The following is a 13,456-nucleotide window of genomic DNA, read 5'->3' on the forward strand; positions in this document are numbered from 1 at the left end:
TTTCAAGTTAAACATTAATAATAATTTATGGTTGTTAAATAAAGTTTTATGGTCGGGTCACATCACAGCCAGGTTACATTTTGAGGTCTTGTTGTTAGTTTACTTTCCCATGCAGCACAAGCGCGTTTACCAGTCACAACCATCTCCCTCTTATGGGTCGTGATCTGTGTCGTCCTCTGCTCCGAGACCATGTAGCCCAGGCTTTCAGTCCACGTCTGCTGAGCATTCTTCAACAGGTCCCCAGGAGAGTCTTCCGCTGAAGCCTTCGGAACATCTGCAGCTCTCCGCCTTACTGCGTCCGCGTATGAAAAAGGCACGTGTTGCGTCGTAACGCGCTCAGAGTGCTGAGAGACGGTGGTCGTGCTGGAGCCGCTCACCACATGGCCAGATTTGTTCGGCCCCGAGAACTTGTCTGCAACTGTTTTGGTTGCAGAGGGCCCTGCTGGCTCGGCCCGCTCCAGCGATTCCGCCTCTTTTTGAGCTGGCAAAGGCGAGCTCTGCTGGGAGCTGCTCTTGGTCTTATGGGGATGCTTCTGCTTTGAGGGTTCAGACGGGATTTTGCTCACTTCTGAGTCCAGCTCGCCCAGTTTGCTTTGCTCCTCTTTGACGGGGGGACTCTGCCGGCTGATTTCGAAAACATTTTTAATGGTCTTGATGTTGACCGTGGCCTTTTCCGCTTCATCTGCCTCTTCTTTTCCTCGGTTGGTCTCCACATCTTTAGCACATCCCAGCATGACCCTACCTTCAGATGATTCATATTCGCTGCTAGGGCTAAACTGGTCAGCCCGGAGGACGTCCTTTTGTTTCATTTTGGGCTTCACATCAGGTGCCTTCCTGATCTCATCTCCACTAGAAACGTCTTTCTGCACAGGAACGTTACTCGATTCGGCCCTCAGTGCCTCCGAACTCTCCTTCCCTTCAATCTTCAACTGCCGATGGAATGACGCCGGAGACTCCAGAATCTCCGATTTCTTTTCTGTCACAGGAAGAGCATGAGGAAGCAGGTCCGGTGACGCCCCACGGGACAGCCGGACAGTCGTGTCCTTCAGCCTGGCCAGGGCCTCCACGCGGCTGGGAGACGGAGTGGCCCTCCTCATGCACGTCGCGGAGAGCTCGGAGCGCCGCGGGGGAGGCGTCGGCGGGGTTGCTGGAGGTGAGGGGGGGACTCCCTGAGGCGGGTCACTTCTCCTCGTGGACTCGATCGTGATGAACGTAGGGGAGGGGGAGCGCGTTCTCAGCGAAGGAGAAGGTGTTCTGGCAGGTTTGGCCTCCTGCCTCCTGCTGTCGTGCGTGGACTTCTTCTTTTTGCCTGCTTCAACTTTTGTGGAGCCTATGCTTATTTTCGAAATCCTCTGCGTCGCCTTCTTCTCAGAAGCGGGTTTGCACTGAAACTCCCGGAGTTTTCGATATGCGACATTGTGAACGCGAGCGACGGCCTCCCTGAACTTCTGCTCGGCAGTGTCCCTCTTCATGTCACTCTTCTCCTCGGGCCCAGCGAGCCACTCTGGGATTTTGCTCAGCAGCTCCTGCACAGAATCGGCGTCCATCTCACCAGGAGCATCCTGCAGTTTTTTCACATGGACCAGCAACTTCTGCAGCTCTCCGGCCTTTTCGTTGTGTGCCGGCTCACTTGTCACTTTTATAGGAACAATTCTGCCTTCATTCTTCGATCCTTCTTTGCTCTGGTCATCGACCGCCTCCCCTTTGTTTTTGTGGGAAGCCCTGTTCTGCTTCTGGACTTTGACTTCTCCGTGTTTCTGAGAGCTCTGCTGAACATGACTTTCTGTGATGATCACCTCTTTCGTGTGGACCTGGACGTGCTCTTGCTGGACGGCTTTGTGCATCTCTATCATGGTGACCTCTTTCTGTTTCTGAACGGTTTCCGACCTGTCAGACGTCTTCTTCGCCTCTGGGGGCGCCGTGGCGCCTTTTTGCTGGATTTGCTGGGCCGTTCCCTCCTTATCCTTTTTAGTTTTGCTCCTCCTCCGTTTCGAGCGGGTTTCTGACTTGCCCTCCTTTGACTCCGTTGACGACTCCCGGGCCGGCTTCTGCTTCTGATCCTTCTCCACTTTGTGCTCTTTAACCTCTTTGGCCTCTCTCACATGCATCTCTGTGAGCTTTTTCTCGGCCACGTGACTCGGCTGGACACTCTGCTGGATGTGCACGTCCACCGTTTGAGCAGGCGCCGGCTTCTCGCCGGCCTCCTGCTGCCTGCCGGACTTTTTGCTTTTCTTCGTCTTCTGGCCCTCGGCCTTTGGGGCCTGCGCCTTTTCTGCTTTGACCTTTTTATCTTCACCGCCGTTGGCACCTTTAGATAAACCGAGAGGAGCTTCCGCTTCCGTTTTACCATCGGAAGGAGGAGGAGATGCTTCTGTTACATCCACTTGTGTGTCTGTGACACTTTTAAGAGGCTGTTCAGCATGGCTGCAGGCCGCCGCGGATCCGGTCAGTCGTGCCGTGTGGACTGCAGACAGGCTGTGCATGGAGGCGAGCGAGGTCACCTGCTGCATGGTGGTGGTAATGGTTCTGTGTGTCTTGGCGGAAATAGACGCGGCCCCGCCTGTGACGGTGGGAAGGGGTGTCTGATTAGAGATAATGCTCTGTTCAGCGGAGGAAATAACACCGGATTGAGGGGGAGATTTCTCATTTACGGCAGAGATCAAAGGCTCGCTAGGGGGAACGTCTGAGATCTTGGCGCACGGCAATGTTTCATGCATCGGTGTGTCGGATTTGGCTTTGGTCACAGTCTTTTCAGCTTCCTCTCGAGTGAAATCAAATGTCACGCTCTTCTCTGATTGCTCTGTGACTGTGGCCTGGGAGGAAGTCCCTTCACGTTTGGCAGTGACCGCAACATGCACCGGAATCTCCGACTGCGTTGGCTCCTGCTTTTTCTCCGATGGTATCAGTGCATTTTTGGACTTTGTCGAATTCGATTTGGCTTTCCTTTTTGGCAGTGGTGACGCCGGCATAGAAACATTCCCCGAAATGGCTGAAATTTTCTCGAACGGAGGAGGCGTATTTGGTTTGGCTGTTTCTATGGAAACCTCCATGCCATTTTTCAGAATCTCAGTGCTGGTTGTCACCACAGGCCCACCATTTGACTTCACTTCAGCCACTCCCTGGGTCTTTTGGAGCTGGAGGTCAACCACTGGCTCAAGTTTTGGCACTTTGCACAGTGCTGGAGCTCTGACTGGCTTCACCGTCATTTTTTTCGCCCTCTTTGGGGATGTGTTGGGTATGTGGGAGGGCATGGACTCCAGCTCCTGCGGAGACGGCGGCGGAGGCAGGAAGTCCTGCTCAGCCGCGGTGGGCGGAGGAGGAGTGGGCGGAGGGGGGAGACCATCCAGCTCCATCCTTGTGGCCTCGGCCGGTAGGGGGGGAGGTGGGGGAGTGGGGGGAAGGGGGAGGTCAATATCTCCTCTGGTGAGAGGAGGGGGCGGGGTGTGGAACGGCCGATTGTAACACTCAGAGACGGGCGGGGGAGGCGGAGGGAGCAGAAGCTCCGCTTCATGCGTGACGTCGGTTTTGCTTTTATTCTTGTCCTGTTTAATCACGCCCTTCCGGCCCGTCTTGAGGTTGCGGAACTCTGTCTTGAGCGTTTTGACACCGTGCTTCTGTGTGATGGTCTTGTGTTCCAATATGGTTGTCTCAACCTGCTCTGTGGACTTTGAGTCTCGTGTGCTAGTTTGCACCGATTGGGCCGTTATCAGCTTTTGTGCGTTCCGCTGTGACTGCTTTGTGCTTTTTAGAGTCTTCACTGCCGGCCTCGGTTTCGGGGCCTCCAAAGAGCAAGTGCAGCACACGTCATGCTCAGCGGGTGAACTGGCCAGAATTTTGACCTTTTTAGTCGGTTGCTTCCTTGGGATTTTAGAGGTTGCACGTGCTGCGCTGTCCAACAGACATTTTATTGCACCTTTTACGTCTCCCTTTATCACTTCCTCTTTCTCTGCCTGGGCTTGGTCTTGACCCTCATACAGAGATTTAATGGACAGCTTAACATCGCCCTCCATGCTGGCCCTTCTCTGCATTTGAGGTGACGTCAGTGGTTCTAGCAATAGCTGAATGGTACCCTTCACATCCCCTTGGACGTTGATTTCCTGTTGGTAAACCTTTTTCTCATTAGAAGCCTCTTGTAAGCTTTGCAAGGCCATTTGAATGTCACCCTTAACAATCTCTTCCCTTTCTACCTCTTTCACCGCTTGTTTCGCCTCCTCCAGCGATTTTAGGGTGCCTTTGATGTCTCCAGACACCAAATCTTCAATTGCAATTTCAGCTTTCGTGGTCGCTGATTCCTCAAGTGACCTGAGTGCTCCTTTGATGTTGCCAGGCACAATTTCAGGCTTTTCCACCTCTTTCAACTGGTACTGGGCATCCTCCAGGCACTTGAGGGTTGAGGGTATGTCTCCCTTTATCACCTCTTCTTTTTCCACCACCACCGCTTGGTTTATGGATTGTGTAAGAGAGGTCATGGCTGCTTTTAAGTCCCCTCTGACTATATCTTCTTTCTGTAAATTAGTAAATGAGACAGGGGGCTCTGTCATGAATACCTTGACAGTGCTGTAGACATCTCCTGGGACGATGTCTTCTGTAGCTACCGTGCGCTCAATTTGTACCTGGTTGCTCTCCAGGATACGTTTTGTCCCCTTTATGTCACCCCCAACAATTTTCTCTTTCTCAACCTTTTCAGAACCCTCAGCCCCTGCCTGAAGTTGCTTGAGGTAGTCCACCGCCCCTGACTCGATGCAAGTGGTGTAAAAATGGACGTTGCCTTTCTCCATTTCATCGACCTTTATTTTGATCTGATCTGGGTTGTCGGGGTTGCACAGCTGTTGGAGTGTACTTCTTATGTCACCCCCAATGACATCCAGTTTCTCTGCGGTGACGTCATCTTGTCTATGGAGAAGGGAATATATGGTCATACGGACATCCCCTTTCTCGTCTTGCTGAATGAGAATGCCCTGTTTGACAGAACTCTCCTGTTTTAAGAGGTTGGCTAAAGCTTCTTGAATGTCCCCTCTAATGACATCTTCCTTTTCAACACTGATGTCACTTTGCTGACTGAAAAGTTGCTTCACTGTGCTGTTGATGTCAGCCCGTTCCTCTTCATTTACAGTGATGCCTTTCTCAGCAGATCTTTGTCTGGTCAGCAGGTTTATCATGATATTCTTCAGGTCTCCTCTGATTACCTCTTCTTTCTGAATCTCGGGAGCCTCTTTGTTCATCAGCTTGAACTTTGCCAGCCTCACGTCTCCGACCTCATCTGCTTCAATGAGTATTCCCTGCGACTCAACCATTTGGTGGCTGTACAGATCGTTTAGAGTTCCTTTGATACTCTTACCAATGATTTCAGGCTTCTCCACGGTAGCTTCGTTGAACTCGTTGAATGGAGTTGTCTCAAACAACCACCTTGTTGATTTCACATCAGCTTTGGGAATTACCTCACGAACAACAACTTCGTCCTCGGCCTCTCTCATTTCTTTGATGTTATCCAAAGGATTTTTCTCGAATAGCCATACGGATTGCTTTACATCACCCTTCACCTGCTCTTCTTTTCTCACTACATTTAGGTCGTTGTCAGAGCTTTCTGCATGAATTTGGTCGATTGTGTGCGTCTCAAACATCCATTTTGCAGTCCTGACATCACCTTTGTGAATTTCGCTCATACTAACAGTTCTCACCAATTTGTTTGATGTCATGTCAGATTCAAAGAGCTTTTTGTTGGACCTAACATCTCCACCATGAATCTCTTCAACAGTCTTCACCTTCGCTTTCATGTCTTCGGCAATTGTGTCAAGTGGTTGAGTTTCAAACCTGTACCTGGCTGAGCTGACATCTCCTTTCTGGATGTCCTCCTCAGTAACTGCTTTGATGAGGTAGACCTCGTCTGTGTCTCTGATTGAATCAAGGGGCTTTGTCTCAAACAGCCACCTGACACCAACCACCTTGCCTCTTACTACTTCCTCTTTGGTCAGAGTGGTGACTTCATGGTAACGACCCTCTTTGTCTTGGATGGCATAAAGTGGCTGGGTTTCAAACATCATGGCATAGTTTTTAACGTCTCCCTTCTCCTCTTCTTGGCAGAGAATCTTTTGCAATTTCACGATATCTGACTCTGAAGAGTCCTCGTGAATTTTGTCCAAAGAGTAAGTCTCAAAAATAAAACGGCCCCTGTCCACATTTCCTCCCTGAACATCTGTCACAGTACGAGTGTCCCTTTGTTCAGTCAAGGTATCACAAATGGTGTCAATGGCTTGGTTTTCAAACAGCCATTTGCAGCATGACACATTTCCTCGCTGTATGTCTTCAGCCTGTGCAGTCTTGAGCTTTTGCAGAACTTCCTCAGAGGTTGAGGTCATTACATCAATGGATTGGTTCTCAAATATATACTTCATGTGTGACACGTCCCCAGACTGAATATCGATTTCTGTAACCCTCTTGAAAGCCTGCCCCTCCTCCCTGTTAATGTTCTCAAGATTTTCCGTCTCAAAAAGAAACCGGGCCAGACGCACGTCTTTACCTTGAACGTCTTCCTGCTTCACAGTGCAGGTCCGCAGAAGACTGTCCGACTCATCTCTGATTGTATCTAAAGCCTGTGTTTCAAAGAGCCATGTGCATGTTTTTACATTTCCTCCATGAACCTCCTCATTTTCAGTCTTCATCTCAACCTTTTCATACAGCGTGTCCATTGGTTTAGTCTCAAAAAGCCACTTGCAGGTTTTCACATCACCTTTAACAATGTCCTGGGACACTTTAATGGTGCATTCCTCATCTTCAATGTTACTGAAATATTTAATCGCATCAAGAGGCTGTGTCTCGAACAGCCATTTTGCTGTTTTGACATCTCCAGCTTCAATCTGTTGTTGCGTTATGCCCTTAATTATTTGATATTTGGTGATACCCTCATCAAACTGGTCAATAGGACAAGTTTCAAACATCCATTTGCAGCTTCTTACATCTCCTTTTACAATTTCTTCTTGACGGACCGTTTTGATTTCATGATAATGCCCTAGGCTATCTTGCATTGCATACAGTGGTGTGGATTCAAAGAGGTCTTTGTTTGACTTTACAAAGCCACACGTCACCCCTTCCACAGATGTCCTTTGAGATTCATGACATTTGCTGAGATCCATGCCTTCAAAGATTTGCTTGTAATTTGTAACATCTCCCCTATCAAGGTCCTCTACTCTCACCATCCGTGAAAATTCTTTCTTTTCATCCCTGATTTCCTCCAGAGGCTGGTTCTCAAACACCCACTTCTGGTGTCTTACGTCACCTCTCTCTTCCTCGGATGCTGCCACCTTTTTAAGTTTCCCAACATCTGCAAGTTCCTTTACATCTTCCTTTGGACCCGTCTCAAAAAAGTATCTGGCCGTCTGCACGTCACCCCCTATGATATCTTCTGTCGTTACTGGCCTGGCATTCGAATCGTCTTTCAGAGTATGCATAGGCTGTGTCTCAAACACCCAGCAGTTTCTGCGAACGTCTCCTTTGCAGCTTGTGGCCTCAGACTCAAAATCATCCACATTAACTGTACGAACCAGTTCTTTCTTTTCTTCTCTAATGAGCTCCAGCGGTTGGTTTTCGAACATCCACTTTTGGTGTCTTACGTCTACCCTCACTTCATCAGGTGCCAGCACATTTTTTAGCTGACCTTCCCCAGAATCTTTATCTTTTATTTCTTCCAAAGGTTGATTCTCAAATACCCACCTCTGGTGCCTGACATCTCCCTTCTCCTCTTTGCTTGCTGCTATTTTTTTAAGCTTTCCTACCTCAGCGAGAGCCTTTAAATCTTCCCTCGGTGCAGTCTCAAAAAAGTGCCTGGCAGACTGCACATCACCCCCGACGATCTCTTCGGTTGTTGCTGGCCTGGCATTTGAATTGTCTTTCAGGGTGTCCATAGGCTGGGTTTCAAAAACCATGCAGTGTTTGCGGACATCCGCGCCAATAATCTCCTCATTTTGGACCTTGGTGCTCTCGTGTTCTACATCATTTGTGAAGTCCAGTCTTTTAGTCTCAAACAGCCATCTTGCCCGATCAACTTCACCTTTTTGGTTATCCTTGAAAACCCCAAAAACAAGTCTGACAAAGGAAAGATCCTGATTGATCTTGTCAAAGGGACGAGTTTCAAACAGCCACCTAGATGTCTTAAGGTCTCCTTTTTCTGACTCTTCACGGCGAACAGAAGTAATCTCTCCGATTTCACCAGAGCTCTCCCTCAGGACACATAAGCACTGAGTCTCAAACATCCAAGTGCTTGTCTTCACATCTCCTCTCACTTCACGCCTTTCTGACTTGAGAGTCAAAAGGTGACTCTCATCAATTGTCTCGGTGACGCCAATATGATCCAGCAGCTGGTTTTCAAACACATGTTTCACAGATTTAACATTGCCTCTCACTCCGTCCTGGGTGAAGACTACTTCTTTGTCTTGCTCCTCATCACCATGCGTAAGAACATCTCGCTTATTGATTTTGTTGCAGGTGTGGTTTTGCTTGCCAGACACTGAGGCATCCACGGCCTTTGTCTCAAAAATCAGAGCTGTGCTCTTTACATCGCTGCCTGTGATGATCTCCTTTTGGGTGATCAGCGCATCGTCCTCCTCGTCAGCGGATTCATCCCTGATGGCATCTAGGGGCTTGTTCTCAAAAATCCAACGCATGGACTGTACCTCACCTCTGAGGATTTCGTCCCACTCCAGACACTCTCTGTCCGGGCTGCCGTTGGAGCTGCTGCCGTTGTTCTCGTACGCGAACTCGTCCAGCTCTTCGCTGTAGAAGTCTCTCTCCAGTTCCTTGCTGACCTCGGGGTGAAGGTGCTTGCAGAGACGTTTGAGCTCAAGCAGTTCTTTTTGTTTGGAGTGGTGATGAACGGGACAGTGCTTGGGTGGTTGTGGTGGCTCGGGGAGGAACTCAGGCAAGTCCGAGGGATCCTCTAGTAAGTCTGGCGGAGGTGGAGGGAGGTCATCAAAGTCTTCAAAGTCCATAACAGATGCCTCGGCCTCCGCTTGTTCAGTTGCGGTATCGTTCAGTGGCTCTGAAATAACAGGTTTTGGAGCCTGGTGTGACGTATTGCCTTCTGGAAACCATTTATGCTTGCTGACACCACGATCAATCTTGTTTTCAGGGATAGGAAAAACATATTTATAAGAAAAACAGCCGATCAAGTGTAATTCAGATAGTTTTAGATGGAACCAATAGGTACAGAATGCACAGAAAAAGATCATGAAAATTGATAATGAAATAAATTACCTTGATTTGCTTGCTTGGGGTAGCTTCTTCAATTGTTTTTTCAAAATGCTGGGCCAGTTCTTTGGCAGAAAGCCTAGGCAAATCCTCCTCTTCTGTTCCTCTTGCTACGTATTAGATAGAATATAATGAATATATATATTTACAGCATTTATCAGACGACGATATTTATTAAAGGAGAGAAAGGCAGTGTATCAAACTCTATTCTTAAGAGCCAAATTATTTCGTTTATGTGTACTATGTTTCTGTTCATTTAATCTGCATATCTGATTATAACAGACATAGTGGGTTCACTGGCAGAGTGCCTTATATCAGGACTGAGGCATAGCACAGGCATACACAGGCATAACAATGAAACCAACCTGTTTCGTTCAAATGGTTTTCAGCGCTGGAAGCAACGTTCTGGTGAACAGTTTGATTATGTGAAACCTGCAACAGGACACGTCGTTTGGTTGCCAGTATATAATATTTAATAGGGCATTTGTACACAGAATTAAATGAGCTGTGAGTAATTTAACAGGGAACCAGCTCTCCGAGCAACGTTTTAAATCAAATGTTCCATGGCCTAGAACCAGCCGGAGCCATTGTCGGTCGTTTTATTATCTCTCCTTGAGAGAATCATGGAGTTCAGCCCTGTGGTGCCTTTGATTGTGGGGGTAAAAAAAACGTCAGGAAGGGGCGGGGCACTTACTCTGGAGCTGCTCATCACCATCACTTGTGATGAATTTGACACTTCCTGTGAAATGAAAGATGCACTGGCTGTCACAGAATAGGCACAGAGAAACACACACACACACCTAGACACATATAGAGGGGAATAGCCCTGCTCGGTGACAGCGCAGCCATCAGCGGGCGGAGTGAGATTCATTGTTGTTTACAGAGAAGCAGATAAAGCATTGTCATCCACAACAATAAGGGACAGAGGATGGAAAATTCTAGACACTAATGTTGTGACAAAGCTGGCAGAAATCCTATAATATTGTCTTTTTTCTCGCTCGGCAGTGGATGCGAGAAAAAAAAAGAAGAATGAACACATTTGTTTTATTTAGAGATTTTTTTTTTTTCCTCCTTTTGGCCTGACAACTGGGAAGCCGAATGTGAGCTGACACCCCCAGACTCCTCTGGGATCTCGGAGGTCACTGGATGCCCGTTGCGATGTGTAAGTCTATGCAGTCCAAGTGTCTGAGCTACATGGCCTGAACCTGAGCTTCCTGTCAGAGCCCTTAAAGTGCAGTGGTTGAAATAATCAAGTGGCGCACACCTCTCTGCCAGCAAAGCCTCTCCATCATTCCACATTCGCACAGGTTCGTGCACAGTGGCCGCTTGTGAGCCTCCAAGCCTACAGGGCGAATGGGAATGTGCCGGAACACAGTGACACGGATGGGAGCGTTAGGCCGGCAGGGCTGAATTAAGCAGGGCTCAGAGCCGCCTCGTCTGCTCCACCGCTGTCCCGCATGTGCCTCGCCTCGGTTCGCTCCTCGCTCATCTGCATTGCATGCCTTTGACAGCGCCGCTCATTAATTACCTGCACAGATCGGTGGTGGAAATGGAATTGAGTGGCGGAGCCTTGAGTCGTCGCAATATCCTCGAATTGTTTTCTCACGCCGGCAAGCCCTCCGGGCAAAGAGCAGACCTCAGACTCCTCCATGACCTAATGAAGCACAGGAACTTTCATTAGCTCCAGTCACATTTGTATGCAGAAGGTCACAAAAAAAGCATGTGCAAAAAAAAAAGAAATACGCCATAGATACACACAGTAGATAACCAACCAAATCCACAATGCACATTCTGTTAAGTCTATGTCTATGCTATTTCAATGAATATGCTATCGGGGTTGAACAGCAGCATGCACACGTGTCGTATCTGGCCACCCGGTGGAGTTCATGCGTCTACGTATGTCTGATCTCGTGGCTGTATGTGCTTGTGCAACCTTGCATCGCAAGGTTACACTGCAGGCGGTACAAGTTGCCCACTGTGCCTACATGTAAGGACTATTCTCGGCCCCGGTGACTCACGGCGTCAAGTTTCTGTCCTTCTCACGGAGCTCTGGACGTCACATTTCTGCCACAGAGTGCGACAAAGCCGTCGGTAGACCTTCGCAAAACAATGACATCACCGGGCACGGCACGCTGGCGCCCACACTCTGATCTAACAGTGACCTTAAGCTCCCGGATCAGGGGGTCACGACTGTCCCGGCTCCGGTAATACGTTGCTTTTACCAGAGCTGACAGCATTATGCAGGACTGCAGCATATACAGACGAAGCATGCTGAATCTCAAAACCTGCTGAGGACGTGAAATGCTCTGCCGTCTCGGGGTCTGATGTTAATATTAGGAAATATTACAACAGCCCTAAAACAGGCGGAAATAAAGCATCTCATGAGCATCTTTTCAATCAAAGGCACCCCCTCAGGATGAGGACATTCACCGTGGTAGTTTTCACAGCCGGGTAACAGATAGTGTTTCCTTAAAGCTACTCTGATCTGTCTGCTCTGAGCTCGGCTCCTTGACAGAAATCGCAGCAGTAAAAAAACACTGCACGCTTTTTGGCAAGAATACGAAAATATGTTCAGTGAAAGTGTGAGACACTGCGGGGACACAACAAAATGTGTCCTCTGCTTTTAAGCCATCACCCTTAGTGGGCAGTGGGCAGCCATGACAGGCACCCGGGGAGCAGTGTGTGGGGACGGTGCTTTGCTCAGTGGCACCTCGGTGGTTTCGAACCGGCAACCTTCTGATTACAGGGCCGCTTCCTTAACCGCTAGGCCAACACTAGGACTCACATAAACAACAGAAGATTTAATAGCTGGCCAATTCTGGTTGTATATGCATCTAATGGATCCCAATTATTACTGTTCCGCATTATTGGTTCATCAGTTTTTGCAACTGATGCCAAATTATGCGGCTGGATCAGAAATGAACTATTTCATTCAAATTGATAAACTAGGGCTTATTAAATAATAACAGGCCAATTGCAATATAGTTACAAACATTATGCATGATATATATTATTAAGGTCAATTAAGGTCTTGTTGTTGTTTAAATGTAAATCTGGATTTCAAGGTGCATGGGTAGGCCACCAGATGTTTAGGGCAGGGTAAGATACAAAGTGACCTCACCACTGACTCACTGGTCAAGTGAGTATATGAAAATAGAAAAACAATAATACTACCTCTCATAATAATAATTCCCCCTCTGGGGTTTTGAACTTTTTTTTGGAGTCAGATCTCTTCCACTCATGTGTGCTGTAGTTTGGCTCAGATCTTCATTAAATTCCAAATGGTGCACAAAGCCTGCTAGAGGCACAGAGGGCCGATAAAACTGCCTTGCTGCCATGCTTTTGTGGCGCTCACAGCGTACCCCGGCAGAGTGAGCGGAGCCCCCCTGCTTGGAGACGGCTGCCTGGTACATGGCCATGCGGTCCTTCAGTGGGATGGAGTCGGTTTGGTTTGTCGGGGCCTCTGTGTCCTCAGGAAATCCTGTCCTGGTTACCAGCACACTGCCTGCAGCTGCAGAAACACCAGCACTTGACGTTAGATTAGCAAAAAAAGAGCATGAAAGGCTAACACAGCACTGTACATAAAAAAAAAAAAATCATATAAACAGAAGAGCTAATTAAAAAGCACATTCTTTTTAATGTTCTTCTAGAAAGGAGCTAATACAAAAATGCATTGCCATAAACTGCACATCGAAAAATTGGAAACGGTTTTATATCACATGCCATAGGTCAAAAGTGTGTTTTTAAATAGCCACAGCTCTCATATTCTTGGAAACCACAGATCCTGTAAAGCCTAATATAACATCTAATCGAGGGTCAGATTCAGAGAGGAAAATGTCATGAACGTTTAATGGAGTTGACACCAACTAGTTTTTGTATACGGGTTGCTGCAAGATAGTTAAATCTGGGCCCCATTAAATAGGCCGCGGACCCAACATTAACACAGAATGAGCTCATCCTGCTAAACACAGGCCTAGAAGAGCGTTGCCAGGTCTAGAAGGACGTTGCCAGGTCCTCCGATGCGGCCTCTGTGGATCCTGTGGCCCCAACGAAAACCCGCAGTGGCGTGACTGAGCCCATGGGGTGAATGGACGCCTCCCCCCACCCACCGTCTCCTTCTGTGAAAAAACGTTGTTAACGTGAGGAGCCTTTGATGCCTCTGAGCACCTCCCGTCTCCGCACCCACGGCGAGCGCATTAACGCCAGCCCGCGCTCG

The 13,456-nt window shown here is 48.4% G+C and overlaps 1 protein-coding gene across 3 annotated transcripts in view; it reads right to left on the minus strand.

Annotated features, from left to right (window-relative positions):
* xirp2b (xin actin binding repeat containing 2b) overlaps nucleotides 1-13,456 on the minus strand; it is a 42,967-nt gene that overhangs the window by 1,330 nt on the left and 28,181 nt on the right. For 2 of the 3 annotated variants that reach the window (XM_028991190.1, XM_028991192.1), the window contains 6 exons: nucleotides 12,603-12,751; nucleotides 10,769-10,894; nucleotides 9,935-9,979; nucleotides 9,606-9,672; nucleotides 9,247-9,350; nucleotides 131-9,110 (listed from right to left, as the gene is read on the minus strand). In XM_028991190.1, coding sequence (XP_028847023.1) covers nucleotides 131-9,110; nucleotides 9,247-9,350; nucleotides 9,606-9,672; nucleotides 9,935-9,979; nucleotides 10,769-10,894; nucleotides 12,603-12,751 — 9,471 coding nt within the window. The remainder of the gene's footprint in view (nucleotides 1-130; nucleotides 9,111-9,246; nucleotides 9,351-9,605; nucleotides 9,673-9,934; nucleotides 9,980-10,768; nucleotides 10,895-12,602; nucleotides 12,752-13,456) is intronic. The other variant, XM_028991191.1, reaches the window with a different exon arrangement.

Source organism: Denticeps clupeoides, chromosome 9, assembly GCF_900700375.1.
Source record: "Denticeps clupeoides chromosome 9, fDenClu1.1, whole genome shotgun sequence".
Lineage (NCBI taxonomy): Eukaryota > Metazoa > Chordata > Actinopteri > Clupeiformes > Denticipitidae > Denticeps > Denticeps clupeoides.